The sequence below is a fragment of the Leiobunum rupestre genome, chromosome 8 (genome assembly GCF_980474605.1).
Source record: "Leiobunum rupestre chromosome 8, qqLeiRupe1.1.hap1, whole genome shotgun sequence".
NCBI classification, from domain to species: domain Eukaryota; kingdom Metazoa; phylum Arthropoda; class Arachnida; order Opiliones; family Sclerosomatidae; genus Leiobunum; species Leiobunum rupestre.
In genome coordinates this window covers 27748574-27775185 of record NC_143391.1, presented here as the reverse complement: position 1 = coordinate 27775185, position 26612 = coordinate 27748574, and the positions used below count along the sequence as shown (strand labels likewise).

The 26612-nt window shown below is 40.1% G+C and overlaps 1 protein-coding gene across 1 annotated transcript in view; it reads right to left on the bottom strand.

Annotated features, from left to right (window-relative positions):
- Positions 1–3144: 3144 nt before the first annotated feature.
- Positions 3145–26612, bottom strand: part of LOC149932983 (monocarboxylate transporter 10-like) — an 82476-nt gene continuing 59008 nt past the window's right edge. The window contains exons 2-5 of the mRNA XM_090155683.1: positions 7650–7983; positions 7284–7566; positions 4191–4572; positions 3145–4122 (exon numbers count right to left, since the gene is read on the bottom strand). Of these exons, the coding sequence (XP_090011809.1) occupies positions 3416–4122; positions 4191–4572; positions 7284–7566; positions 7650–7983 (1706 nt within the window). The 3' untranslated portion in view covers positions 3145–3415. The remainder of the gene's footprint in view (positions 4123–4190; positions 4573–7283; positions 7567–7649; positions 7984–26612) is intronic.

Below are 26612 nucleotides of genomic sequence, written 5' to 3'. Positions count from 1 at the left end.
CCCAATGACCTTCAGACTAGCAAAGTACAAAGACGCAAAGTGTAAGGCCAGAAAGTGCAGGGCCGTAAAGAGCCTCGGCTGTCAAACCAAATGCAGCTCAATGACCTGCAGACTAGCAAAGTGCAAAGACGCAAAGTGTAAGGCTGGATAGTGCAGGGCCGTAAAGAGCCTCGGCTGTCAAACCAAATGCAGCTCAATGACCTGCAGACTAGCAAAGTGCAAAGACGCAAAGTGTAAGGCCGGAAAGTACTGGGCCGTAAAGAGCCTCGGCTGTCAAACCAAATGCAGTTCAATGACCTGCAGACTAGCAAAGAACAAAGACGCAAAGTGTAGGGCCACAATGGGCCCCGGCTGTCAAACCAAATGCAGCCCAATGACCTGCAGACTAGCAAAGCGCAAAGACGCAAAGTGTAGGGCCACAATGAGCCCCGGCCTCTTAGACAAATGCTGTTCAAACATCTGTGTGCTCGCAATGAGTATGGGATGGTTATCAAATATATTACAACGCAGTTGACTATACATGGTCGTTCAGAAATTATGTTCAATTTACCATTTATGATAGTGTTTAGCTTTTCATAACTCGTATTGATGTTTGGTTAATGTATTACTTTAAAAATGTTTGAAATATGTCTAATTTTTGTGATTGGATTGAAAATTTCTTAATTCCTTTAAACGTAAGATGTTTGTAACTATAAAGAGCCAGAGAGACGGGAAAATGCCATAACATGTAGAAGTTAAAAGTGTTAAAAAAACCATTAGTGCCCAAATGTACTTTATGCGTTTATGGCTTTCAGCTGGGTTCCCAATCTCAGTCGCTCTTTTTAACAGCTTTTGTTGTTCATATTGTTATTAGATAATAACAAGTGCTTTCTCGGAAAATCAGTCACTCCTAGAAGTGCCCACGATATCTAAAACTGAAAAATAGAAGTTTAAACAGATACTATTTGGTACAGTGTAAGAGCGGTGGCGTTCAGTAACTCTAAAAAAGCTCAGCGCTGAGCTCAACAGAAAGGGTTTTTTGACTTCCGGTTTGACGTCACGTTGTCCGTCCGTTGAGCAACAAAGTCATCGGCTGTAAGAGCAGGTTTTTCCGTTGCTCCACGGTCACAAAATTTGCAACAATCGTAAAAAAGCGTCCAACAAGATTCTACGTCACGTTAGCAACGGTCTCAACGAAATTAATTTTCAGATACTTCGTTAAAAGTTACTGAACGCAGCCTAGGTTACGAAGTCTATGGTATCTTTGGTACTACAAAGGCCTGACCATGGCCAAACTACTACAGGACTCGTAATTCTATACTAAGCTCCCATAGAGTATTTCTCTTCGAACTGTCGCGCTATTCGACTGGAGCGCTACCTTGCGTAATTCGCGAGAGTTAAAAATCTGGTACAAAATGGAGAGTATCTCCCTAGCCTGATTTACGAGTTAATAAATAATTTTTTAGCTATGGCTCCGAAAAAATGTTTTTTGAAGATTATGATTTTGAAGAATAATGCCCTTTTTCATAGAAAATTTAGCTAAACCAGTAATTAATGAAGATAATATTACGTCTTGAGATGTTCTCTTTCTATTGAATATCCATTCGATATTATGTAATTTAACAGCCTTTTGGAAAGCTCCATTACGAGGGCTATTTTGTGCATCTTCTAGTTTTTCAACCGTTTCGCAAAAATTGATTGAAATCTATTCTCAAGAATATCTGATATTCAAAAATACGTATAATATTAGTTAATAAAATAGATTAGTATAGCTTAACATGAAAATTCGGCATTAATTTTACCTTTCAATATCTAATCTGCAACTCCATGGACGCTGCCATCTTGTCCCAAATTTTTAAATTCAAAGAACTTCACTAGGTGGCGCTGCCCGTCAGTGCCGTCACGTCAAATTTCAACGCGGCATTTGGAAGACGAAGTTTTATAGGCTTACATTACGAGTCCTGTAGTAGTTGGCCCATAGCCTGACCGAAATTCACGATTCAAATTGAAACGGTAACGCCATCTGCCGGAGACTGGTTTTAAAATATTTTTTGCCACTATAAATGAAAAGGTTTACCAACTATTTCGCTATTTATTTCGAATTTTATCGTACTAAGTTAATAGTTTAATTTAACTTATACGTTACTAATTGTACACAATTTGACGAAAAATAAAAATTGTTTCGGGTTTCCGTTTGACCATGCTATTAGGCCTGGAAGGTGTACGTTCTTAGTAACCTAAGTATGGTCTTGGTAACATGTCTAAACGAACAAGCAAAGGAAGTGGAAGAAAGAGGCATTTTCAAATTAGGTTTTTATTATATTTCCCTCGAGATCAAAATATACGTACACGATGTAAAAATGCTGAATCGAGCAATTTTTTTGTTTCATTTTTCGTAATTCAATGTTCCGTAGATTTATACCGGCACATAAAAACATTATTTCTTCAAATGTAAAATATTTATCCTTGTATATACACAAAACGCGAGGCTAAAGTAAGTTTTCTTCAAATAATTTAATCTTCTTTAAAAATAATGATCTGGCTATCGTGGAAACCAAATTGAAAAGTATAGTTTTGTTTTATCAGGCTATAGCTAGTACATCGGCTTTTTCAAAACATTTGAAATTGTTTATTTTTGAAGTTTTTTAAATATTTTTCTTAGTAAAGGAACCCTGTTCGGTGAAATTCTTCCTCGGTGATAGTTTCTCTTTGGAAGACAAATGCTTTTAGAATAAACTTCCGTTTTTAAAGTATTTCGGAGTAGTAAAGCTGCCCGAATTAGGAATTAAAATTCGGGCCGATTTTTAGATCGAATTCACTATCATATTGTTTAGATTGTAGCACCTGTATTTTATACGGAAATTGATCGTACTATTTTTGTTTCGGAAATTTAAAAGTTTTAATCGACATTTTTCAAAGTTAATAATCATCGCGGTTGTGACGAACGAGTTTTTTAAATTAATGGCAATATATTAATTTTACATGTAGTAAGTTTAGGCAAATAGCGTATGTCTTTATTTATACAAATATCACCCGAAGTACGCAATAAATAAATTGTAAATCACTTTTTATGTATTCTTAATGACCATTCCATTATTTTATTTATACGGAAATATCTTCTCATTGTATAAAATAAGAGTTCCTTTTATAGCAAAACTTTCCCCCATCGGTTTATAAACATTACTTTCTCGAAATATACCTATATCATTATCTTATTCTTGAAAAACTCGCGGCTATATACTTCTATAGGTGTGTGTGATTATTTTTTTTTAGATCAGGATTTTATATTTAATGGTGTAGCTAAATAATTAAATGGTAATTTAATGGATTCGTATAAAAAGAAGCTAATCACACACACACACCTCTATCTTTACCGAAATCAGTATTAACCGGCTGCCTTTGGGCCGATCTGTTATCTAATGGGTTGGCACTTCACTTAAACCATAGTGGTAATTTCTTTCGGCTCGTCTTCGTCGCTACCCGGAACCGAATTGATGACGTTGTTGTTGGCCATCAGGCTGGCCGCGACGGGGGCCAGTTGCAGTTCCGTGGCGCTCATGCGCAGTCCGCTCTCTTCCTCGATGATCATGTCGGCGCTCCGGATATCCGGCAGCTGAAGGTGTCGCATGCAATTGGGGCAATGAGTGGCCGGTTTGGTCACCACCGACACTCGCTTGAAAGGCCGGAAGAACGTCCTCTTAGTTCCTTCGACCTCGTTGTTCTTGGTCAGATTGTTCTCGAATTCGCTGAGCATCAAGTACTTTTCTTCCTTGTTGCACGACGTGATGCAGTCGTCGATAAAGTCCTCCATGAAATTGTCCATCACCACCTCCTCCGAGATGCAGGTCAACTCTTGACGCCTCAAGTCCGCGTAATTGCTGAAGGTCAAGCTGCGCTGTTGGGCTCGCGACAAAGGGTGAGGGTTGCGCCCGAAGATGGAGTCTTGGAAAGACGATCTGCGACTGAAAGTCCGACTGAAGCAAGCGTCCGAACACCGTCGTCCGTCGGACATTAAGCTCATTTTGCGCTGTTGCAACTTCTTCTTGTGGGCGTCAATTAGAAAGAGGGACAAGCTGCCGGCGAAGACGAACGAAGACGCGAAGTAGAAGCCCGTCTTCGCGCCAAACGTCTCGTTCAAATAACCTAGAAGGTAGATAAATATACTTTTTAAGATCACGTTCGTCTTAACTAGTATGAATGGTGTGTTTTACAGGTTAAAGGGACTCCGATGAGATTGGGTATGGCTTGACTCCACTGGACGAATCCCCAAGCGCGGGGGAAATTTCTGGCTCGGACTTTTTCGAAAGTGTACATTTTGAGTGAGTACTGGTAGCCCCCGTAAAAGATGCCGTAGATCCAGACGAAGAGCACGTAGCCGTTGTAAGCGTCCAGGGCGGTGAAGGCCAGCAGGGATGCGGCCAACATGAAAGAAGCCGCTTGGAACAAGTACTGCCGGGCGATCATGCACTGGACGCTCTTCTTGACGACTATGAAGCCGAAAGCGGCGCTTCCGGCCGTGAAGGCCACACCCAGAAAGATCTGCAGCAGCTGCAAGGAATGCGGGGAGAAACCTTCTTTGTGACCTTCGTAAATCTGTTCCAAAAAGGAAAATCGAAAGAAACAAAAATGACACTTGAACTTTTGCCCACCAGCCGTATTAGCTTAACCTTTTAATTCGCGACTTTTCACCCTCGGGAAACGTACTCTAATCATTTGCGTAATTTCTCGCTTAGTCAAGGGATTTTTGTCTCCGCGGCTGTCTGAGTAGAATTGATTATCGAGAAACCGCTGTTGAATAGTCGCGGATTTAACTTCTCGCAGCCGGATTTTGGGTCCCGACGCGCTCACGAATCTGTCTCTCTTAAAAGAGAACCCATTTTTCTCCGCTCCAAAGAGCAACAGTAAAAGAGAGAGAGAGAGAGAGAGAGAGAGAGAGAGAGAGAGAGAGAGCCGGATTTTCATTGAGATAAATACGTCAGAGCGAGAAATAAACGACTAGGCTAAGAAAACACTTTTTTTTGTCTTCCGTCTGGCGAGTACTAAAAGAAGCCAGCATCGCGGGGACCATTAATTCGAAAGATTCAAGCAGGGCCTAAAAAAATAATCGTCATAAAAGAAATATGAACATTTGTCCCTAAATTAGCGACCTTTCCAAAGGGATTCAGAGTGAACGGGGGGATCCTACTTGGAATTGGTAAATTTGGGATTAATGGCGCGAGGCGCAAACACCTCCGGGGTCAACGTATTCTTAATCATTCGCGATCCCCGGACGGACGAGAAAAGCCGCGAAACTATAGTGGTCCCGGTGCGAAAGAGAACAGATACGGCATTCCACCATATTTCATCTTAAGCCCAACGACTCAACGTATATAATCAAAGAACCCGCATCGAGTACCCAACCCATTCTCGCGTTTTCCGACTTCCCTTCCCAAAGTTTTCCATTCCCAATTTCCCCCTTTTTTTTTTAAAAAGGCGGTTGAGTAATATTCAATTGCTTTCTTCATCCATCTCTCTCAATGGTGACTTGGTAACGCGATACATCGAAGGTCTTTCGACCTCTTCCGTTCGTTTATTCCTTCGGGTCTCTACCGTATCTACCCTAACCGAACGGTACTTACGTAGTATAAGAATCAGGGTGAAGTATGCGACTATAGAAAGTATAAGCGAATTGCCATATTTTTGGTGGTATACAAATCTCGGTATACGCATCCGCGAATCGGAGTTGGACATGCCACATTCGGGTACGAGCTCACTTATCAAAAAACGACTTTTTTTCCGAGGGTAAGAGATAAAAAGAAAACGGGCATCTCTTTCTCTTTCATTCCGTTTTCGCGTCTTTTTCGAAGCTCTTTTTCGCACAAATTCATTCGTTCGTCGGTTTTGTCGCTCCCCACCCCCGCGTTGCCACGCGCGACCTGAAAAATCGAGACTCTGGGCAGCGGCCCATTTCCCGGAGACGTCAAAGCGTGTTATGACATCGCCGCCGCGTACTTTTGACCCCGAGGCACCCCGGATATTCCGAGATTGCACCGCTTCTATACACACTCGCGCGCACACGCACTCTTAACTCGAACGACTCTGAAGATAGTGGTTACCCACATAGTTTTTTTGGCGCCATCACCCTCTACGGGACTATCTCCGCAAAAACGTCTTTAGTCTTCTAGATTGAACGGATGGATCATGCTAATACGGGCTATCCGAGTACCCTCCCTGGGATATGCTTTTTTTGGGGGGAAGGGTTTACTCTTTTATATCCACGGCGAACTGAAGGACCTATTTAGCCTAGTCCCCGTCCGTCGTATCTGCCGGAATAGCGGCGCCCTGCCTCGAATAATATTATAATAAATTCCTGGCGACGGTCACTTTTTTGGGGGTTCCCGTATAGAACCTCGTAAATCGGCTGAAAAAACTCCACTCGTAACCGAAAAAAAGAACATAAAAATAATGCGTCAAACGGCCGCCGAAAGAAAGCGAACATCAAGAATTGCAATTTTTCTTTCTTTTTATTAGGCCCCAGAAACCTCGATTGTTTCTAGAATTCAGTCGACTCTCCTACTTGACAGTTCGCTCGAAACCCGGCTATAGGTAGCGAATCGCGTCGTATACTTTACCCTTTAATCTAGCTTTCCATACACTATCAACTAATTCGTGACACGAGTAGGAGTCCATAAATATTTTTCGCGATATAAAATGGAGGAGTCAACCATCTCGGGTATTTTACGAAACAAGGGCATTGAAATTATTAGCTAAAATGTTTCGTGTTAAAGCGCGAACGATCTGGTCTATAAAGGCCATATTTCGAGCCTTTTTTTTATCCCTCTCGGTTTTTGGGGCTTATTTTTGATGAAATATTAGCCTTGTTTTAGCCCGTCCGCTCTCGTATAATAACGATTTATAATCCTAGATTTGATTCGAGCCTCTCCAGTTAGGCGCTCCCTTTTTGCGCAATCCGCGCGTGCGTGTGTAGGATTTCCTTCTTTCGCTGTATTTTTCCGTCGTTCTATTTTTAAAGAGAAGAGAGTGAGACGTGATGTAAAATTTAAAAGGGCGAGAGGGCTTAATTGATTTTCTTTTCTACGGCTTTCCGAGATCTCGGCGGGGATTCCCCTTTCCTCTCTGTTTGGAATGAAGGGTGACCGCTGCTTGGCCTTTCTGCTTACTCCGTTTGGAGTTACGCGGGTTTTGTTCGAGTGCCGTAAGAGAATGTCTTTATAATTTAAAAGGGGGCAGAGTACGTCGTAGGAAGGTGGCAAAATGGGGAATAGAGTAAGTAGGATGAGTGGAAGACGTTATCTCGTTCGTACCAGGAGCGTGAGGGGTGCGTGGGCTCCGAAGGCGGTTAGACCGACGCCACCGACTAGAATCTGAACGGTTCTCGACTTGAGGACTCCGAAGTCGAAGAAGGGCGGTTTATCGTGTTGGGCACTCTTGTCTTTGGCCTTGGATCGTTTCTGGAGACTCTTGAGGTGAAGGATGGCTCTCCGTTGAGGATGGTACAGAGACGCCGGACGGTAGAAGACACCCAGGATGAACGTCACGAACACCAGGCCCGTGACGGCTTGGAGTCCCAGTCTCCACCCGATGGAACTGCGAAATTCAAACGTTATTCTTTAGAGCGGTCGATTTGAATAGAACGGGTGGTTGGAGAAGAGAGGGAAAAGCATATTTACCTCGTGCACTCCTTGATGAAAAGAGGCATGACGGATAGACCCAAGCCGGTGCCGAGGGAGATGATGATTTCCACGACTTCTCGCCGCTTCTTGAAATATTGGCCCACCATCAAGGAAGCGGTGTCTCGGGTGATACACACGCCGACACCCGCGATGATGCCGTAGCTGAGGTAAAGCTGGTGGAACTGCGAAGCGAAGGAGGTGAAGAGACATCCCAGCGCCGAGACGAGTCCGCCGAGGACGGCCAGCAAACGGGTGCTCTTCCGCCGACAAATGGCGACCACCACCGGCGAAAAGAACAAGGCCACCGATGTTGACAAAGCGCCCAAACAAACTGTCAGCGAAAAGAAAGGGAGAGAGTGATTCGCAAAGCGGGAATAACGGCGATACGCCACATTTAACTTTATTTACGATGTTTATTTTCAAAGCCCCAAACGAACTTTCCTTAAGGGATAATTCAAACGTGCTCCTTTACGCTTAAAAGTCGCCCCCGGGTCTTTAAGATTCTCAACCAAGTTCTCCATCCCCGAAAACAACTTTCCCAGAATTCGCACTTTTTAATTGTAAATTCGCGGAGAAAAAACACCTCTGTCGGTTACTTTCTTCCTACAATTTGCTACTGTATAGTCGTTGCTCTACGTATTTCCTTTATAGGACAATAGGATTTATGACCCTCTCGGCCTCTTCCCTTATTTGCGGGAGAGGTAGCGCCCCGGAAATCAAGCTTCTTTCGCGGGGGCTCGTAAAATAATGGTTGGGTAAGTAAGAAGGCGCTGGCTCAGCTTTGACGCCACTCTCTTCTTCCATTTTCCCCCCGAGTTGGTACAATATCGTCATTACTCGCCGCCATCGCCGCGCCAGAAAGCGAGAGATTTACGACGAGATGTCCCTATCAAAACGCCGTCTCTCTCCCCAATAAGGTTCATTCGCCGAGGATCCATCACCACCTTAAGTTGCCAACGGGCCGTAAAGGGGGTTTCATCAGTCTTCCCATTCATCACGTATTCAACGACAACTTCTTCCGCGGATTCCACCGGGGGCTTAGCGGCCTCCGCTGGAACCTTAACCTGTCTCGACGCCGACTAAATGGCAAAGACGAGCGCCCGAAGAAATGAAAACTGACTTCTCTTTTTCTGGCGGAGCCCTCGAAAGACGAGGGTCCGACTAAGGGGTGTTGCCGTGGATACGTCCGAAGGGGTAAAGGCTACGTTCGACTTTCACACGGGGATATCTCCGGACCACCGTTAGATCGTCAACGGGGAAAGAGTATTTACGAATGCTACGTTCGGTTTCTTTAAAGACGCCGCGGACGTCGGCGGCGGGTGGTCGAAAAGGTCGCGCTCAGTGTGATTTCCGCCTTGACCGGACAAGGAGTGGATCTCGCTTCCGGTCAATAGCGATTAAGCGACGGGACACAAAGGGAGATTGGGCGCCTCCAAATGAAGCGGTCCATCGGAGGATTCGGGAAATTGGACGATATTTTACGGTATATTGATCTCCTTCAGCTCACTAATGACCTTTCATTGTCTCTCTTTTATTCTTTCGTTAGAAAGTTTTACTATTGGCGTGCCGTAATTTAGATATAAAATTTTGGCAAAATTGCTTCATTTTTTGCTCTACCGTTTACGTTCGAAACTAAATTATCCATCACTAAAAATCATCGGAACGCGTAAATCGGGACTAGTTATTTTACAACGAGTTTATAGAAGTTACATCATGATGGATCACCCTTCAATTTTTACTACGGTTATTATTTTCCCCGGCTTTTTCATTCGGCGCGTTCGACGCTTTCGCCCGATACACGATAACGCCTTCGCCCTTCCAATAAAAAGATCTCAGACAAAAACAAATTTCATAAAAGTTTCGCTCCGCTAATGGGCTAATTTAAAGCATCAAGTAAAAGATAAACATCCCTTAAATTACCCGCCGGCGCAACATGTTTGTATAGACCCTGACGATGCGTTTTTTTTGGAAAGACGCGAAGTTACGCGACTGAGGGGTTATTTTCGCGTTATCTCGCCTGTTAACTCTCATTTGCCTTGGTAACTTTAAGTTGATTTTTCGTTTTCAAGTGTGTCTATAGGGAAGAAGTCAGATTAACGAGGTTTATTTACCGCTTAAGCGCCTGTTTCTGGGACCTAGATGCAACAAAAACAGCACCCCACACAAGGAGAACGCAACCCGTCAAAAGTCGTGCATTTTCTTGCGTACATTTTTCATTGGTTAGACGCTTTAGCGCCTGCTGCCGTCAGTGTTGGGCAGCAGATTTGTTATTATGAGCGAAAATGAGCGGTAAAATATCTTTTTAAAAGAGCGCAAAACAAAAATGAGAGGAGCGCCAATTTTACCGCTCAAAAAAGAGCGGAAAGAGAGGAGCGCCGATTTTACCGCTCAAAAAAAAGAGCGGAAAGAGAGGAGCGCCGATTTTGACCCTGAAAAAAAAGAGCGGAAAGAGAGGAGCGCCGATTTTGACCCTGAAAAAAAAGAGCGGAAAAAGAGGAGCGAAAATTAACTGCTCAAAAAAAGAGCGGAAAGAGAGGAGCGAAATTTTACCGCTCAAAAAAGAGCGGAAAGAGAGGAGAGAAAATTTTACCGCTCCAAAAGACGTGAGCGTGAGCGGCTCTTTGACGAAAATGCCCAACACTGGCTGCCGTCGGAAGGGGAAAATTTGGGAACGTAAAACGTTCAGCGTAAAGGCTCGTCCAATGAAATTTGTACACAACACTGCGTTATAGTGTTTAAAGGCTAGTTGCGTTCTCCTGGTGTTTGTTGCTCCTAGCTGGGACGGAGCGAAACCAGCCGATTCGGAATAGAAAAATGAAGCCTGTGTTTTTTTTGCTCGCCAAATGTCCCCAGTCATACGTCAGAACCAACACGACCCATAAATACGCTTATTGACTTAAAAAAATCATCGCGACAAGTCGGGCTTGACGTCTTTTTTTTCTACATCTGAAACTAAATATAAATTCCCACTTCTCCTTATTTTATTCGTAAAAGATGAGAGAGTGGCAAAAAATCAGCTCGAATTAAAATAGACAGGAGACGGTGCGGTTCTCAATTAGGTTGACCCAAATTGAAAGCGACAGTGTTTATTTAAAGCGAGACAGAGAGAGAGATAATACGAAATAAAAATTATCGCATTAAAAGTAGTTCCCACTTCGGTTCACTTTTAGCGAAAGTCATAACAAATTTTAGCGCACCATCCCCCGGGAGAAGCGTCGATGTATTGACGCGCGAACCCACGCGGAAAACGATTTACTGGGCTTTCTAAATATTTTACCAGTAGCTTTTACAGGTGGCGCGCCCTAGTCAGACAGTAGTGAAACTAAAATTAATTGACCGCTCTTCCCGCCCGAGATTTATACGCTCTCTTTCCCCCTCGTCATCTTTATTTTAAGCGCCAAGTACTTAGGCGAAGCGATTGGGGTGTTGACGCGAGGATGGCCGTTGCTACGGAACATGGTTTCGTTAAGCCACGGTTAAGTTAATACTTCGGGGATAAATTGAAATTCCCGAATCAATCGGAAGAATCGGAGAACTTTTAAGGCGAGATCGGGTCTCGGCAACGTTTCCGCTAGGGGCGCTGGCGAAACTCCCCAACGATTAATGACGATTGAGGAATCCATCTGTTTTGAATTCAAGGTATTTTAATGACCGACGCGTCAATGGGGAGAATCCTTTGTCAGGGATTTCACGCTCCGCAAAGCGAAACTCCACTTGGCACTTTGATTGAACGGCCGGAACTCGGTTTTTGTCTGCCTCCGTATTACAGCGCCGGTTTCCGGACAACGTGGCCAGCCTGGAGTTGGAGAGAGAGCGCGCGCTCCAAAAAAGAAAGTACTTTGATCCATCGATTTGGAAATCGAAATTTAACGAGCTTTTGAACGAATCGACGCGGCGGTATATTTTAGTCTCCAGTTTCTCCACTCGATAGAGTGAGACGCGTTTTACGCTAGACGAGTAAATTTTGTTTAGTTTAATCCCGGAGAAAAGAGGGTTCGATGTTCTGGAAAATTTTACGCCTCAAGTTGTTGCCTCGAGAATTTAAGAGGCAACAAACTCGAAATTCGCAATATCACTCGCGAAGCAGCCTTTATGGAAGACCCCTTCAATTTTTCAAATTACTCTGTACAGTGGCGCCGAACATTTCTAAAGCCAAAGGCAAGAGCGGCCAGAGCTGCAAAAGTTGGTGTTCCACACCTAATACCGGAGGTTATATTCCCTTTAATATTGAGTAGACCTACGATAGACGTGAGTCGAGTTCAAATTACGAAGCTCCAAATTAAAGTCCGCGAAATTTAAGCGACCATCGCGGTTTTCGCAATTTGGTGCTTCGAATGCATTTTTCTAGACAAAAATCATTAAAAGAAAAAAAGGGGGTAGAGATAAAGAGGTGAGAAACGACTGCCGTAAAAGGACGTGGTACCACTCGAAAACGAGTTAACTATAATTGACAAAACCTTTCACGACATGGGCTAAATGGGAAAACAGACTTCCCAAAATAACGCGATCTTCAAGTTGAAATCGCCCTTTTTTGATTTCGGTTTTTCCCTCCAACGTCAAGTTAGAAAATAACTACGGACTATATCAGATGAAGAAGAAATGGCCATTTCGTTGCGTGACCGTAATATCTATCGGGCCTCTTTTACGTGGATAAAATTGTGTGTTTGAAGAAAAATCTCCAAACTATATAGAAATCTTTTGGCAGTTTATTTCGAGGCTTCGGGGTAAATCAGTGAAATCGGAACTTTCGGCGAACCATCGACTGGAATATAACCGCTGGAACTCACTATTGCCTTTTTTCCCGAGTTTGATGTTAAGAGTGGATAGAAAAGAAGACATTTGTAGATTGACTAAGACGTGGGCCAGTTATTTGGCAAAGATGATTGATAAGTTTTGTAGGGTTCTTTTTCTTTTAATGTTATATTTCCTCGGGGTTTACGTATCAGGGGAATAAACACATCAGTCTTTCGGTTCCGCGCTCAGCTCGGAGTTCTAAAGAGAGACTTTGCGACAGCTAAATTACAATATTATATGAGAAGAAAGATGGTTACGAAATTAAACTTAGCCTCCGGTTATATAGAAGTTCTTTAAATATATTCACCTTTAAAAAAAGCGGAGTTTATCTAACAATATGATAATCGTACGAGTTCGTCTTCTATATATCGGATTAAACTGTTTATACGAAAATGACTGAGGCGAGAAATTATCTTCAACCTTTTTAACGTATTCGAGCGTGATTGTCGAGGCGTCATCATTAGCTGGCATCATTTTCGTTTCCGAGTCAAAGGGACGGTGCTTTCATTAGCCACTTGATGAAGAAACTGCCCGATGACGCTGACGGAAAACTATTGGAGAAATTCCAAAAGGGTTTAAGTCGGAAATGAACGATGCCGCTCCAGTTCGGCGAGCGTCATTCGCTAGACGTTAAGCTTCGCTTTCTTAATACGTTCAAGCCGGACCACCCATTAAGCTTCAATTTCTTCCTACACGGTTTAATTCCCTTTTTTTACGCCAAAAAACCTTTTTAATCCCCCTAAACGACTTCGATAAATGCGGATTTATTTTTCTAGAACAAATTCAAAATGTAGTAAATGCCAATACGCTTATTTATAGATCTAGTCTCTCTTAAATGTGCCGCGAGGGGCTAACCACTCTTAGAAAGTCTGTACACCGGATTACGCTTAGATTAGCACTGCCAAAGGCAGGGACTTCATAGATTACGCGTAATCCCATTAGTACAGTCAAAGGTACGGCTCTGTACACCGATTAAGCGATGGGCCGTGTGCTAAACAAATATCATCTTCATAATGAAGAATATACGGCTTATTGAACGCGTGTTCGGAACTCTTGCTGATTGGTAGACTTTAAATAACTTACAAGGAGAGTACCCGAGGTGTTTATTGCCGATTTTGTTCAAAGTCGGGCGTAATGTAGACCTATATGAGATATGAAATTTCCCCAAAGGAGACGTTGCACTACCCATTCGATTTGCCACGGCAACCGAAAATGTTTTTGATCACTTAAAACAAAAAAATCTCCATTTAAAAAAGCATGGGATTTTCTCGGTTTCACGAATTTTTTTTTTTAAATTTGAAAATCACTAAATGGGTAATTGGAAGCACATTTAGGTAAACTTCATCAAGTTTGGGTAAATTGGAACATTTTTGGGGTAAAATTGTAACAATTATTGGGTAAAATAAGGAAAAAATCTGTTTTTGGTTTTATGTGGTCAAAAAAATTTTCGGGTGCCATGGCAAATCGAATGGTATCGTGCAACGTCTCCTTTTGAGAAATTTCATATAACGGCCGACTTTGAACAAAATCGGCAATAAACACCTCGGGTACTCTCCTTGTTAGAACAATATCGTACAAGTTAAATAGAACAAAATTAAGTCTAATAAAGATGGGAGGTGAAAAGTGGCTTCCAACTTCGTCTAGATAGATGACACATGCAGTATTTCATCTTCATGTCAAAACTCTTTTTGGTTACAAACTTCAAAATAAGTACCTTCAGAAAAGAAGCTAGTGTTTATTATAATCAAGTGTCCAACGTGAGGCATATGGTAATGTCATCAATGTTATTTAAAAATAGATAATTACAGGACCGTCTTTACGTTTCAGGCGCCCCTGGGCTAATAACATCAGGTGCCTATTTTCATATGGCCGGGTCGCTATTGAATACTTAACAATTAAATTATAAAAAAATATATAATTGGCCAGACGGCGACCGTCCGTAGCGCGGCGCCCTAGGGCTTAGCCCTACCTAGCCCAATAGTAGAGATGGGCCTGGATAATTGTTATTCCCCTGTAATGGCGGTCACTATTAAAACCACACCTTTAATTTAAAATACGTTATAACTTTAAAGTTTTTAATTATAGTATTGTAACTAGACTGAAGAAGAGCTTACAATTTTTTTAAATGCTTTTAAAATAAACATGGTTTTAATAAAAATCTTTATGTTCTTATTATTTATAACCACTTTTAAAAATAATAAAAATAATAATCAGCTAGGCTTATACCCAAGGCACCACCTTAGGCCTAAGTCATCGAGCGACTTTTAAAGCCTTAAATTCAGGTGGCCGGGTTACAATGCGTAGGAGGGTGGTGGCAAGCCCTGCAAGCCCTGCGAGCCAACAGCTCCCTACACTAACTATTGCCGTTAACCTCAACAAGTTTTTATGGAAGGGGAAACCGAAGAGCTTGGGGGAAAACCCCTTAAACCAGTAATTATAGTAAATTTTATGTTTCGATTCAAAAATTTATAATTAATTAGCCGAAATGCGCGGTGTTTTACTTTTAAATTTTTAATAAGTCTGGGTCTTAAGTAAAAATTATTTGTTGGAGAAGATTCCTCGGCGTCATTCCCGGCAACAGGAACACGCAGCGAAAAATTCGTGCGCGGTGTATTTGAGAACTTCGATCATTCTTTTAAAAGTAAACGATATTTATAGACTTTGTAAGTGCGAATTAGGCCAAATTGGGGAAGAATCGAGCGAGAGTAAGACGAAGAAAGGAGTTGCGTAATGTTGGCTCTCATCTGTCGATATTTAAAAGGGGAGAAATGTAGGGCATCGCTTCGGCGGTGGCGTTAAGGAATTAACGTCAGTTCGGAGCGAGATTGTCGATTGGCGATTTAATGAAAAGCGGTTCGTTCTTCCTCGAAGAATAGGCAGACAACGTTGAGACAGGCCCGAAATGATTGACATCGTTCGATTGGAATTGCCACTAAGAAATGTTCGAAGAAAAGCAATTTAGGTTTTTGGTTATCGGCTTAAGGGTCCACCACCGTATATCATTTCGCGTTTTCTTTCTTACTTCTACGATTCCGGGGCTTGAAATCGACTGTTTTCGGGCAGCGCCTTAAACAAATTTGGACTGCGTAAAGAAAGACCCCGATCTCAAATCCATCATCGCGTTCAAAAGTGTCCGCGTAAAGGCGGGTTTATAAAGGAGCGAGAAAATCCAAAGAAGCTTGTGCATGAAGCCGAAAGCTGATCGACGCTATCGGAAAAAGCTTTCGGAATCTGCCTCTGCACCGTAAGCTACTGTTTACAAAAGCGCTTGTCGTGCTGAGCCCGTTGCTCAACTTGACGTGATCACGTGGTGTTTTTTTAGTATAAATGGCGGCTACAAAAAAGTCGAAAAATTGTGGTGCTGAATGCAGTTTTTTATTATTGCTTCAAAAACGAAAATTGTTAATTTTAAAAATGATAAATAAATTAAATTAAAAAAAACAATACATCCACGAAGGTCATAGAACGGGTTGCCTTATTATTGGTTAAATACGACCACGTGATTGCAAGCGAGAGCCGAGACCCTAGAAAAACACGCGAGAATATCAAACGGAGTTTGATGCCGCCAGCGTCGGAATTCGGCGTAAGCTGTCTGCTACAGCAAGTAGGAAATCGGCTCTCACTTCTTTGTAAACGCTTACGCGGGAGCCGACGCTGACGAAAAAGTTTCAGTTTCTACAAAAAGCTTCAGCTTTTCGCTTGCTTATAAACCCGCCTTAACTCGTTCCCGGCTTAAGCTCGTTTTCCACTGGCGCGCGCAACGACGCGTTTCTCAGCTTTGAAACGTTCAAACGTTTTTACGCGCGTAAAGAAAATAACATTATGACGCGCGCTAGTGGAAAACAAGCTTTTTTCATCAACGTGTCATACATTCTGTTCGAGGGTATTGAAAATGGATAATTTTCGATGAATTCGGTTATAGACAACCGGTTGACAGACATCGACCCAAATAAGTAGGATGTCTCGTTCGCCTGACGCTGATTGTTCGATATTTGTATCTACACATTTTATCGCTTTAGTATAAAGTTTCAGATTTGGAAACTTTCCGTGGTTTGCGAATTTTTTCAATGTTTTAAATTTAACTTTTTGAGGCCGATAATGTGGACAAAAATATCAAAATCGATTTATAATCGATGTGGAATGTAGGCTCGGAGAAGCTTGTCTAACACGTCCTTAGCATTTTACGCTGGCCCACGCTATTTTACTCACGTTTTTACTTACGCCCCGCAGTTTCTAATAAAGAAGTATTTATATTGGCGACTTTCGTAGTGGTCGTTGATGATAAGGAACATAATAATAAATAAATACATTCCTAATTATTCGCAGCTTAATTTGCTGGAGGTTGACTAATGGGTAAGAAAACGAGAACCACCGTTGGTCTAGAGATAACATTAAACATAGTCGAAGAGGCAAAAAAGACCAACAACGTTTGGGGAAAATAAAATATATTTATTTAATAAGTTAAACTGATACGCGGTACTTCGGCCGTAGTACCGTAGACGTGTATCGGTTTAACTTATTAAAACCAGTTAACTTGTAACTTCGCCTTGAAGGCCTATCGGCCGAAGTACCGCGTATCGGTTTAACTTATTAAATAAATATATTTTAGTTTCCCCAAACGTTGTTGGTCTTTTTTTTACCTCTTCGAGACTTCGACCGTGTTCAAAAATGGGTAGTCGTTTTCGGGTCGGGTAAGAAACTCTACGTGTACTAAACGACTGTGCAATGGCTAGCCGCTGGCTTGGACATCGAGTGAACGCCCGACTATGAAAATCACAAACCCCCGGCTAATTTTAAAGCAGTCAGCCCGACTGTTTTTTGCTACTGCAATAAGGTACACTGATAAACTTAAACCAACCAATTTAAAATTACCGCTAACTACAGTTTTTTCCTTTTCTAATATTGCAAACAAGTAAAGAATTCTGTGAAGGCAATGTGAAATATTTTTAGTTTCTGGTCAATCTTGTTAAGAAACGTAAATGCGGGCGCATCATATTTTGTATTGATGGCCGCTTAAAAACTTGTTACGCGGCGAAACCGTTGATTTTAGGTTCTTCTTTTTTGTTGGTCGAAATCGCGGCAGCCATCAAAAATTCCGCCCAGCCAACTTTGAAGCGGTTTTAATACTGAATGTTGAACCCTTTTTAAGTAAGCGGCGTCTTCTCTGATCTTTTCGGAGTCTTGTCAAAGACACACAGTCGATGACAGAACTTTCAGTTCCGAACTGCGATGGACTGATCACTTTCAATAATATACAGGTCTGTATCTTCGACTGTACTTACGAGGAGACGACCCGAGGTGGTTCTCACCGATTTGGTTCAAAGTTGGGGGATTGTTAGACCTAGATGTAACATGAAACCCGTTAAAGGGAAAAGTTACGCTGGGCTTCCGTTTTGCCATGGCAACCAAAAATGTTTTTGACAACATAATATAAGAAAAAGTCTATGTAAAATAACATGCGAAAATGACAAATTCTAAAACTTCAATAAATCCAAAAAAAAATTATTTGAAAAAAAAATAGTAAATTTAAAATTTTTGGATTACTTTGGACAAATAGGGGGGAATAAAAACCATTATGGGTGAACTCGAGCGAATTTGAATAAATACGTCGAAATTTTAGGTATAATATAAAATATTTGTAAAACTTATGCCGTGATAACTGCCATATATTTTCGCCGATAAATCTCAAAATTTCTACATCACATTATCTGAACGATGTAAACAGATTTTTAGATTTCGATAGAAAAACGATGCCATTTTATAAAATGGCGGATACAAATATAAATCATGGTGCAATAAGTTAGGTAATTTGTATCCGATTAACCTAAGATTTTCTACGTTACATTATCTGCCCGAATGAATTCGTACTATAGATTTTTATAGAAATCCGACACCATTTTGGAAAATGGCGGATATCAATAAAACTCATCGTGCGATAAGTTCCGTAAATATTCGTCGATTAATCAGAAATTTTCTACGTTTCATTATCTGCCCGAGTTAATTAGACGTATGGGTTTTCCAATAATAATCCGACGCCATTTTGAAAAATGGTGGATATAAATATAACTTATGAAGCGATAACTGCCGAAATTATTTGTCGATTTACGTGAAATTTTCTACATAACATTATCTGATCGAATAAATAAGCCCCTTACACTGTGATAGAAATATGACGCCATTTTACAAAATGGCAGATATCAATATCTCATAATGCGATAACTGCCGAAATTATTTGTACATTAATTTGAAATCTGCCGTATGCAAAATAGCGCATAACAATATATCTCTTGATTGTTATTAGAAAAATTATCGATTATCAATAATTTCCCGAGTCATCAATAATTTCCCGAGTTATCAATAATTTCCCGAGTTATCAATAATTTCCTGAGTTATCAATAATTTCCCGAGTTATCAATAATTTCCCGAGTTATCAATAATTTCCCGAGTTATCAATAATTTCCCGAGTTATTTATAATTTCCGAGTTATTTATAATTTCCCGAGTTATCAATAACTTCCCGAGTTTCCAATAATTTCCCGAGTTACCAATAATTTCCAGAATAACAAATTATTTCCCAAATTACCAATTATTTCCCAAATTACCAATTATATCCCAAATTACCCAAAATTTCCTGAATTACAACCATTTTCTGAATTAACAATAATTTCCCGAATTACCAATAATTCTACAATGCCAATTGATCTAATATAATAATATTTCAATTTACCCAAATTATGCCTAAATGATAAATTTAACCATAATTATTTTCTATTAATCCAATGATATAAGAACTTACCCAATATTATTGGATTTTGCCGAAATGTATTAAAATTTACCCATTTCATATGAAGTTTCCTATTATTTTTTTTAACAATAACAATATAGAATTTATCGCACCAAGGGATAAATTGATGTGCGTTATTTTGAAAAACGGAGTATTTATCTCAAAAGAAATAGGACTAATTTACTCGGTCAGAAATAGAAAATTTCAGAATAGTTGACGAATAATTACGGAACTTCTCAGACATGCGCCATTTTACAAAATTGCTTTGGAATTCTTTCAAATAGAAAGGACTTATTTATTCGATCATTTAATGAAACAGAAAAATTCAGATTTATCGTCGAATAATTACGGAACTTATATGACATCCGCCATTTTGAAAATGGCCTCGAATTTTATTAAAATTAATAGGATTTATTATCTTTAATAGGTAATGTAAAGTAGAAAATTTCAAGTAATTGGACAAATAATTTCGGCAGTTATCGCATTATGAGATATTGATACCTGCCATTTTGTAAAATGGCGTCATATTTCTATCACAGTGTAAGGGGCTTATTTATTTGATCAGATAATGTTATGTAGAAAACTTCACGTAAATCGACAAATAATTTCGGCAGTTATCGCATCATAAGTTATATTTATATCCACCATTTTTCAAAATGGCGTCGGATTATTATTGGAAAACCCATACGTCTAATTAACTCGGGCAGATAATGAAACGTAGAAAATTTCTGATTAATCGACGAATATTTACGGAACTTATCGCACGATGAGTTTTATTGATATCCGCCATTTTCCAAAATGGTGTCGGATTTCTATAAAAATCTATAGTACGAATTCATTCGGGCAGATAATGTAACGTAGAAAATCTTAGGTTAATCGGATACAAATTACCTAACTTATTACACCATGATTTACATTTAAATCCGCCATTTTATAAAATGGCGTCGTTTTTCTATCGAAATCTAAAAATCTGTTAACATCGTTTAGATAATGTAATGTAGAAATTTTAAGATTTATCGGCGAAAATATATGGCAGTTATCACGGCATAAGTTTTACAAATATTTTGTATTATACCTAAAATTTCGACGTATTTATTCAAATTCGCTCGAGTTCACCCAAAATGGAATTTATTCCCCCCTATTTGTCCAAAGTAATCCAAAAATGTTAAATTTACTATTTTTTTTTCAAATAATTTTTTTTGATTTATTGAATTTGTCATTTTCGCATGTTATTTTACATAGACTTTTTCTTATTTTATGTTGTCAAAAACATTTTTGGTTGCTATGGCAAAACGGAAGCCCAGCGTAACTTTTACCTTTAACGGGTTTCATGTTACATCTAGGTCTAACAATCCCCCAACTTTGAACCAAATCGGTGAGAACCACCTCGGGTCGTCTCCTCGTTAGAGATCGGCGTTTGAATAAGAAATTATCCAATTATTTATTTTTATTCATAACCGCAAATTATCCAAACAATATACGAAAAAACTGATTATTTTTGCATGTTAAATCGTTGTTTATTCGTATGAAATGTTCATAAAAAACAGTTAACCAAACTATTTATGGTTAATCGAAATTTTGCCGGTTAATTTATTCGTTCCACCGACCTCTAACTGTACTAAAACTAATGCGTAACTGATTACAAAATTATCTCTACCCTAATCGTTGTACAGGTTTTTTAATAAATGGTTAGTATCTCGGTACGCGCATTTGACTCAAAATATAATTTAAGCTTTCGTCACGAACTTAGCTTGAAGCAGTAATCGTTACCTCTACCTTGAATGCTTATGGTAAGATCACTCTGACGGCTTTGACCCCGCCTACGAGAAAAAAATACCCCTTTCACGTAGTTGTTTGTAAAGTTAACAAAGTGACGTCAAAAAACCCGTCAGCCACATCGAGATGAAAATCTGCCGCGATAAGCATTCCGAGTAGAGGTATGGATTCCTGCTTGAAATCAAAGCTTAAAAGCCATTTTCAGAATAATGAATTTTAATTGAAAAATTAACTAGGCCTATTATGGAAGAAAATTTCTACTTTTAAATAAATTTAGAAAATAATCGAAACGCGGTAAAATAAACTGAATACTTTTTATAAGTTAGGCAGTAAAGTGCTAAAATCGTTACAATTGAAACATTTTAGCTGTGGGAGGTGTCTCAAAAACAAAGATATTCGTAAGAATCGTAGTAAAAAGACATCAAATAGATTATGTGTCGCTTTCGAAAGAGGGTCACTATCTCTATATTGTGTCCCCTAATCACTATCGTCCCCTAAAAAATCAATTTCTTTGACGGTGCAACCGATATGAAGTTGACTTACGAGAAGCTATTTGTAACCCTCGCTAGTGGCAACCAAGGGTAATGCAGAAAACAAGACCATCGTTAGTTCAGTAAGGTGCATGCGAAAAAAGGTTTTCAGCGTTATTTTTATCGCGTTTTCCGTCGAGTGTTAACTTGTCGTTTGTAAGACGCGAACGCAACCCTGGAAGAATTATTTTCTGTTGCTGCCTCGTGACGTACTTGTTCGTTTTCCCCAGAAACCAGTCTAGTTAAAGCGCGGCGACTTGTGGAAGACATACCTCCCTCGAAGGACAGTAGCTGACCCGAAGTTACGACTTTGAGCCCGGCCTACCTTACATTTTCATTCACCAGGTGAAATAATGGAACCGAATTACACGACCGGTAGGGGGCGGGATTAAAACCCGAAATCGACGTTCACATCTCGTCACGATCTTTTTCGGGTTATTGAATTCTTTGATTCACCCCCACCCCCTTTATCCGCGGTCGAATTGCGCCAAACGCGCTGGTCTGACAGGTAGATATAGCGCGCCATTAAGCTTGTAATGTTGGCGGAACTTCAACGAGTGTGTGTCTGATCTGTCCACTGAAATCACGTTTTGCCCGCAATCGCCGATCGTGATCTCGAGATTTCATTTTTCCTCCTCAGTTATCTCCGATTTTCCACGGATTTTTCTCCGGATATAATCCTGATAATTTAATTTCTTCGGCTGTTTCTCTTTGGTCAGCTTTTACGTTTCAATTGCTCTCGTAAAGAGAAAACGAGCGTGCGGGCCTCACACGACGTTATAGACGTTTTTCGAATATCTCTCAAACCAAACATGTATTGGGGCTCATAGAGAATAGCTAGCGGCAACTACAACTTGACTCTCGGAAGATATTGACCTCTTACATCGCGCGGGATTGTCTCGTCCCCTTACCGAGAGAAGTGGCGTGAATCACCAGCTATTCTCTGTTAACCCGAATAAATTCTTGTTCCAACTTTTAAGCAAAGAAAAGCCGCGTTCACACTTACCCCTAAAATCGCTTCGTTTAGATAACTAGTTTTCGAAACCAGCGTGAAAAATCGCTTCGTGTTGGTTCGGGAAGCAACTTGTCCAAGTCCACTGGCTTAGAATCGCTTTCAAGACGACTAGGCGGGGAAGTCAAATTGCTCGTATTTTCCAAAATAATGGGAATAAAATTCTAAATAATGTCAAATAATATTACTGTATGTATAGTAAACATGATTAACTAATTTTTTTGGGATACATTTTAGTATTTTCAAAATTCTAGTAATTATTTGAAATGGCGTTAAGCAATAAGCGAGCCGGGGTGAATAGATTTCGCACGTTTGAACCAAGAATTATCGTTGGCGGTAAAAACTGGCATACAAACCGACCTAAACAGGGTTTTAGGCTCGAGTGTGAACGTGGCTGAAGAGAATACAGTGTTTTCCAGAGAATTCATATTCAAATTCAGTATCGTCTGTACCTATGTCAAGACTTTCTCGAGATCACGCGCGACCTTTGGTAGATAACCTTTACCGTTTTCATCCGCGTATAAAAACGTGCTGAAAAAAACTAAAACCATACAAGTTTTGGTAATATGGCGTCTGAGGACCCGACTCTGGTGGTAGAAGCCTTATACTATAGAGTTGATGACGTCATACGCATACATTTTAATATTCCAAAGTAGAAAAATCTTTTTTCACATCGTTTGCTAAATTAAGGTTCATCGTAAGCCTTTCGAGAGATGGCGCTTGTTGCGTGACGTCCGCCATGACAATAGGTGGGAACGGTCTATACGTGCACCAAGAATCAAAGGAGAATCGTTATTCCCAGTTTTTAGACAAAGTAGACTTGCTTCAATTAGGCCAAGAATTCCTCGCAACTATGGCTATACGCCAGTTAGTCACAAATCGATTGTAGCGACAACAAGAATATCAGGAATTAATTAAAATGTTCCACGATTTCGCAATTCCCCGTCGTAACGCTTCCTTTTTTAACATTCTTGGTGGATGGCCTACATAAACGCGTAACCACCTTTGAAGTCATTTTTATTGGAGATCCCCAGTTGGCTCGGCTGATTTTATTAATTACACTTTGCTTTTAATCGATGCACCAGGATCCAATAAATTTATCTCTTCCTAAAATTTGTTTTCTTCCAACCTCTTTTGAGCTTTTCTTTTTCAGTGGCGTTCGCAAACAAAGACGAGACCCCCTTCGCCATTGGAGCGCCCATTGGTTATAACTTTTAATTAGTTTTCTTTTCTTATTGCTAACATCGGCGTAAAACAAACATAATATATTAAAAGGAGTTTTTGGAGGGGTAGGAAATTTGACCACCATTCGCGCTGCCGTATTGTATATCTTCCGTTAGCATCACGCGAGATTCTAATAGAGGGTTTTGTGGCCTCCTCTATTCCATAACTCCCTCTAGCGAGAAAATAGTAAATTTTCAATCGAGATTCGACGGAACCTATTAGAAAGAGATTCCTTCCCCGCGTGTTCGTCGGCATATGGCGCTATAATCAGAACGCGAAATCTCCTAATCCGTTTACGGGGTCGGAAAAGCCTTATTTTCACACGCGAAATTGGAAGTTTCATTCTTTGTTCTTTCCCATTGCGAAGATTCGGTATCGTTTCCCGTACGTCCGCCCTCAGGGTTTAAAACGCTGTTTCGCTTATATTTAAAAGCGTAAAATTTTATTTACTAAGCCGCTATAAACTATGATCCACGGAGTTTCTTCTAACCTCGATCAATATTGAATATTTCGGCCTTTTTTTTCTACAACCATAAGTAATATAATAGTATGATACTTCCTATTCTTACAACGCTAATTTTAATGATAGTCTGTTTCTTAACGCGTCTATGGACTGACGACTTTTCGGGAGTCGTAACTAGTCTTTAAAATTGTCAGGTAAAAATTGGCGGAACAGCCAAGGCGTTCGGAACTGAAAATATAATTATTTTGGAAATTAAATTGATTTTCGAATTTGAGACATAAACGTATTTATCAAATTTTGAACAAATAATTTTATAAAAAATTGGACCGATCAAATGATGATAAAAAATTTGATCAAATATTTTTCATAAAAATTGCATCAAACATTTTTTAATCAAAATTTTATAAAATCTGAATTGCAAGATTTGATCAAAGATAATAAATATTTGATCAAAGATAATAAATATTTGATCAAAGATAATAAATATTTGATCAAAGATAATACACATTTGATCAAAGATAATACACATTTGATCAAAGATAATAAATATTTGATCAAAGATAATAAATATTTGATCAAAGATAATAAATATTTGATCAAAGATAATAAATATTTGATCAAAGATAATACATATTTGATCAAAGATAATAAATATTTAATCAAAGATAATAAATATTTGATCAAAGATAATAAATATTTGATCAAAGATAATACATATTTGATCAAAGATAATAAATATTTGATCAAATATAATACATATTTGATCAAAGATAGTAAATATTTGATCAAAGATAATAAATATTTAATCAAAGATAATAAATATTTGATTATATTCCGATCAAATAACGCTTCTATCAACCATTTTCGTAATTTAGAGAGATATCAGTAAAAGTTAAATTTTATCATATATGTTATTTTTGCAAGTAAAAGAGGTATTTCATCAAATAAAAATTAATAAAATTCTGATCGAATGTTACTTGAGCACGAAAATGTTGATCAAATTCTGATCAAATGGTATTTAATCAAATAATATTTAATCAAATTCGTATAAAAAATTGTTAAAAAATATCTGATTAAATTATATTTCAATCAAATATCACTTCTTGAGGGAATAGCGAGTAACAAATTTCCCGCGAAATCGCTCTATGACATACATAAATCCTTGAGTCTCAAACTTATTGTTACTAGGTTACCTACGCGATAACGAAGTTTTTAAATCATAGAGAAGTGTAGAGTTTTGATCTTGTATTTCCCTTCGCAAATGTAGTTTTCGTTTATGAATTAAATACGTGAAAATCAAATTTGAAGTTGGATCACATTGCCCGTGACCTTTAACTGTGGATTACTAAGCGCGAAGGCCTCTGGGACATCAAAATTGAACTATTGTCATCGAGTGAAGGTGGCTGAGCTTCGCGGCTTAATGTTCGTAATTGGGGCGGCTCGTTGTTTAGTTTTGTCCACACTGGTACCGATTTTGCTTCCTCTCCTTAACGGTCCGCTTTGTTGACGATAGGCGTCGAGGAGCCGGGTTCCTCGCTCTGGTCCCGTCGCGCCGAGAGGGTACTTGTTAGGGAAATGTAGTGACGGGCAAACAAAGCTGTTTACAAACGACGCTCGCTCTTTTCGTGGATAATTGAAAATAACTCTGACAAACTTGACTGGAGTTTGATGACGACTAACTGGTGGTAATTTAAAAGGTTTGGGAGACGGTAAAGTGAACGCGGTTTGTCGCAACCCGTCGGTGTCAGACGAGGGAAGGATCGCTTATTAGCCAGTACCCAATTAGGGCCGCGTGGGATTTATTCCTCGGGCTCGGCTTTTTTTACTTTCCTCCGGCGATGTCGAGCTACCCACTTATCCGTTCAGATTTATCGCGTCCGCTTTTTTGTCGGGGCTTCCCTTGGAAACGCGCGATAGCCCCGGATGACGCGCTGGTGTCCTTGGAGGGCATCAAATCCACTTCCTCCCGGGATCCCGGGCCGACTCCGACTTCCGGACAAAATGGGCATTTTTTTCGCCTTCACTCTCGCTGCAATCGCGCCACTTCTTCTTCCCTGATAAAGGCAATCCTTTAGTCGCTGATCTCATCTTCTCTTTTTCCGTTCGCGCGCGTCTCGGTGACGAAGCTTCGCAAAGACGAGACTTGACCGGCGGTCATTCGATCTTTCAACGTATTTTCTTTTCTCCCTCGCGGACATCGGATGCCAGTGATCCCGCGCCGTCGAGGGTCAGGGTGGTAAAGCCTGTAAGACGAACCTTTCTTCGTTTCTAATGACCCTAACTCGATCGTTGACCATTAAGGTGGTCACGGCCACTCTACCTTTAAGCGAACGGACGTACAATCGAACTGTCTTTTACCAACCGCTCAGCTACAACGT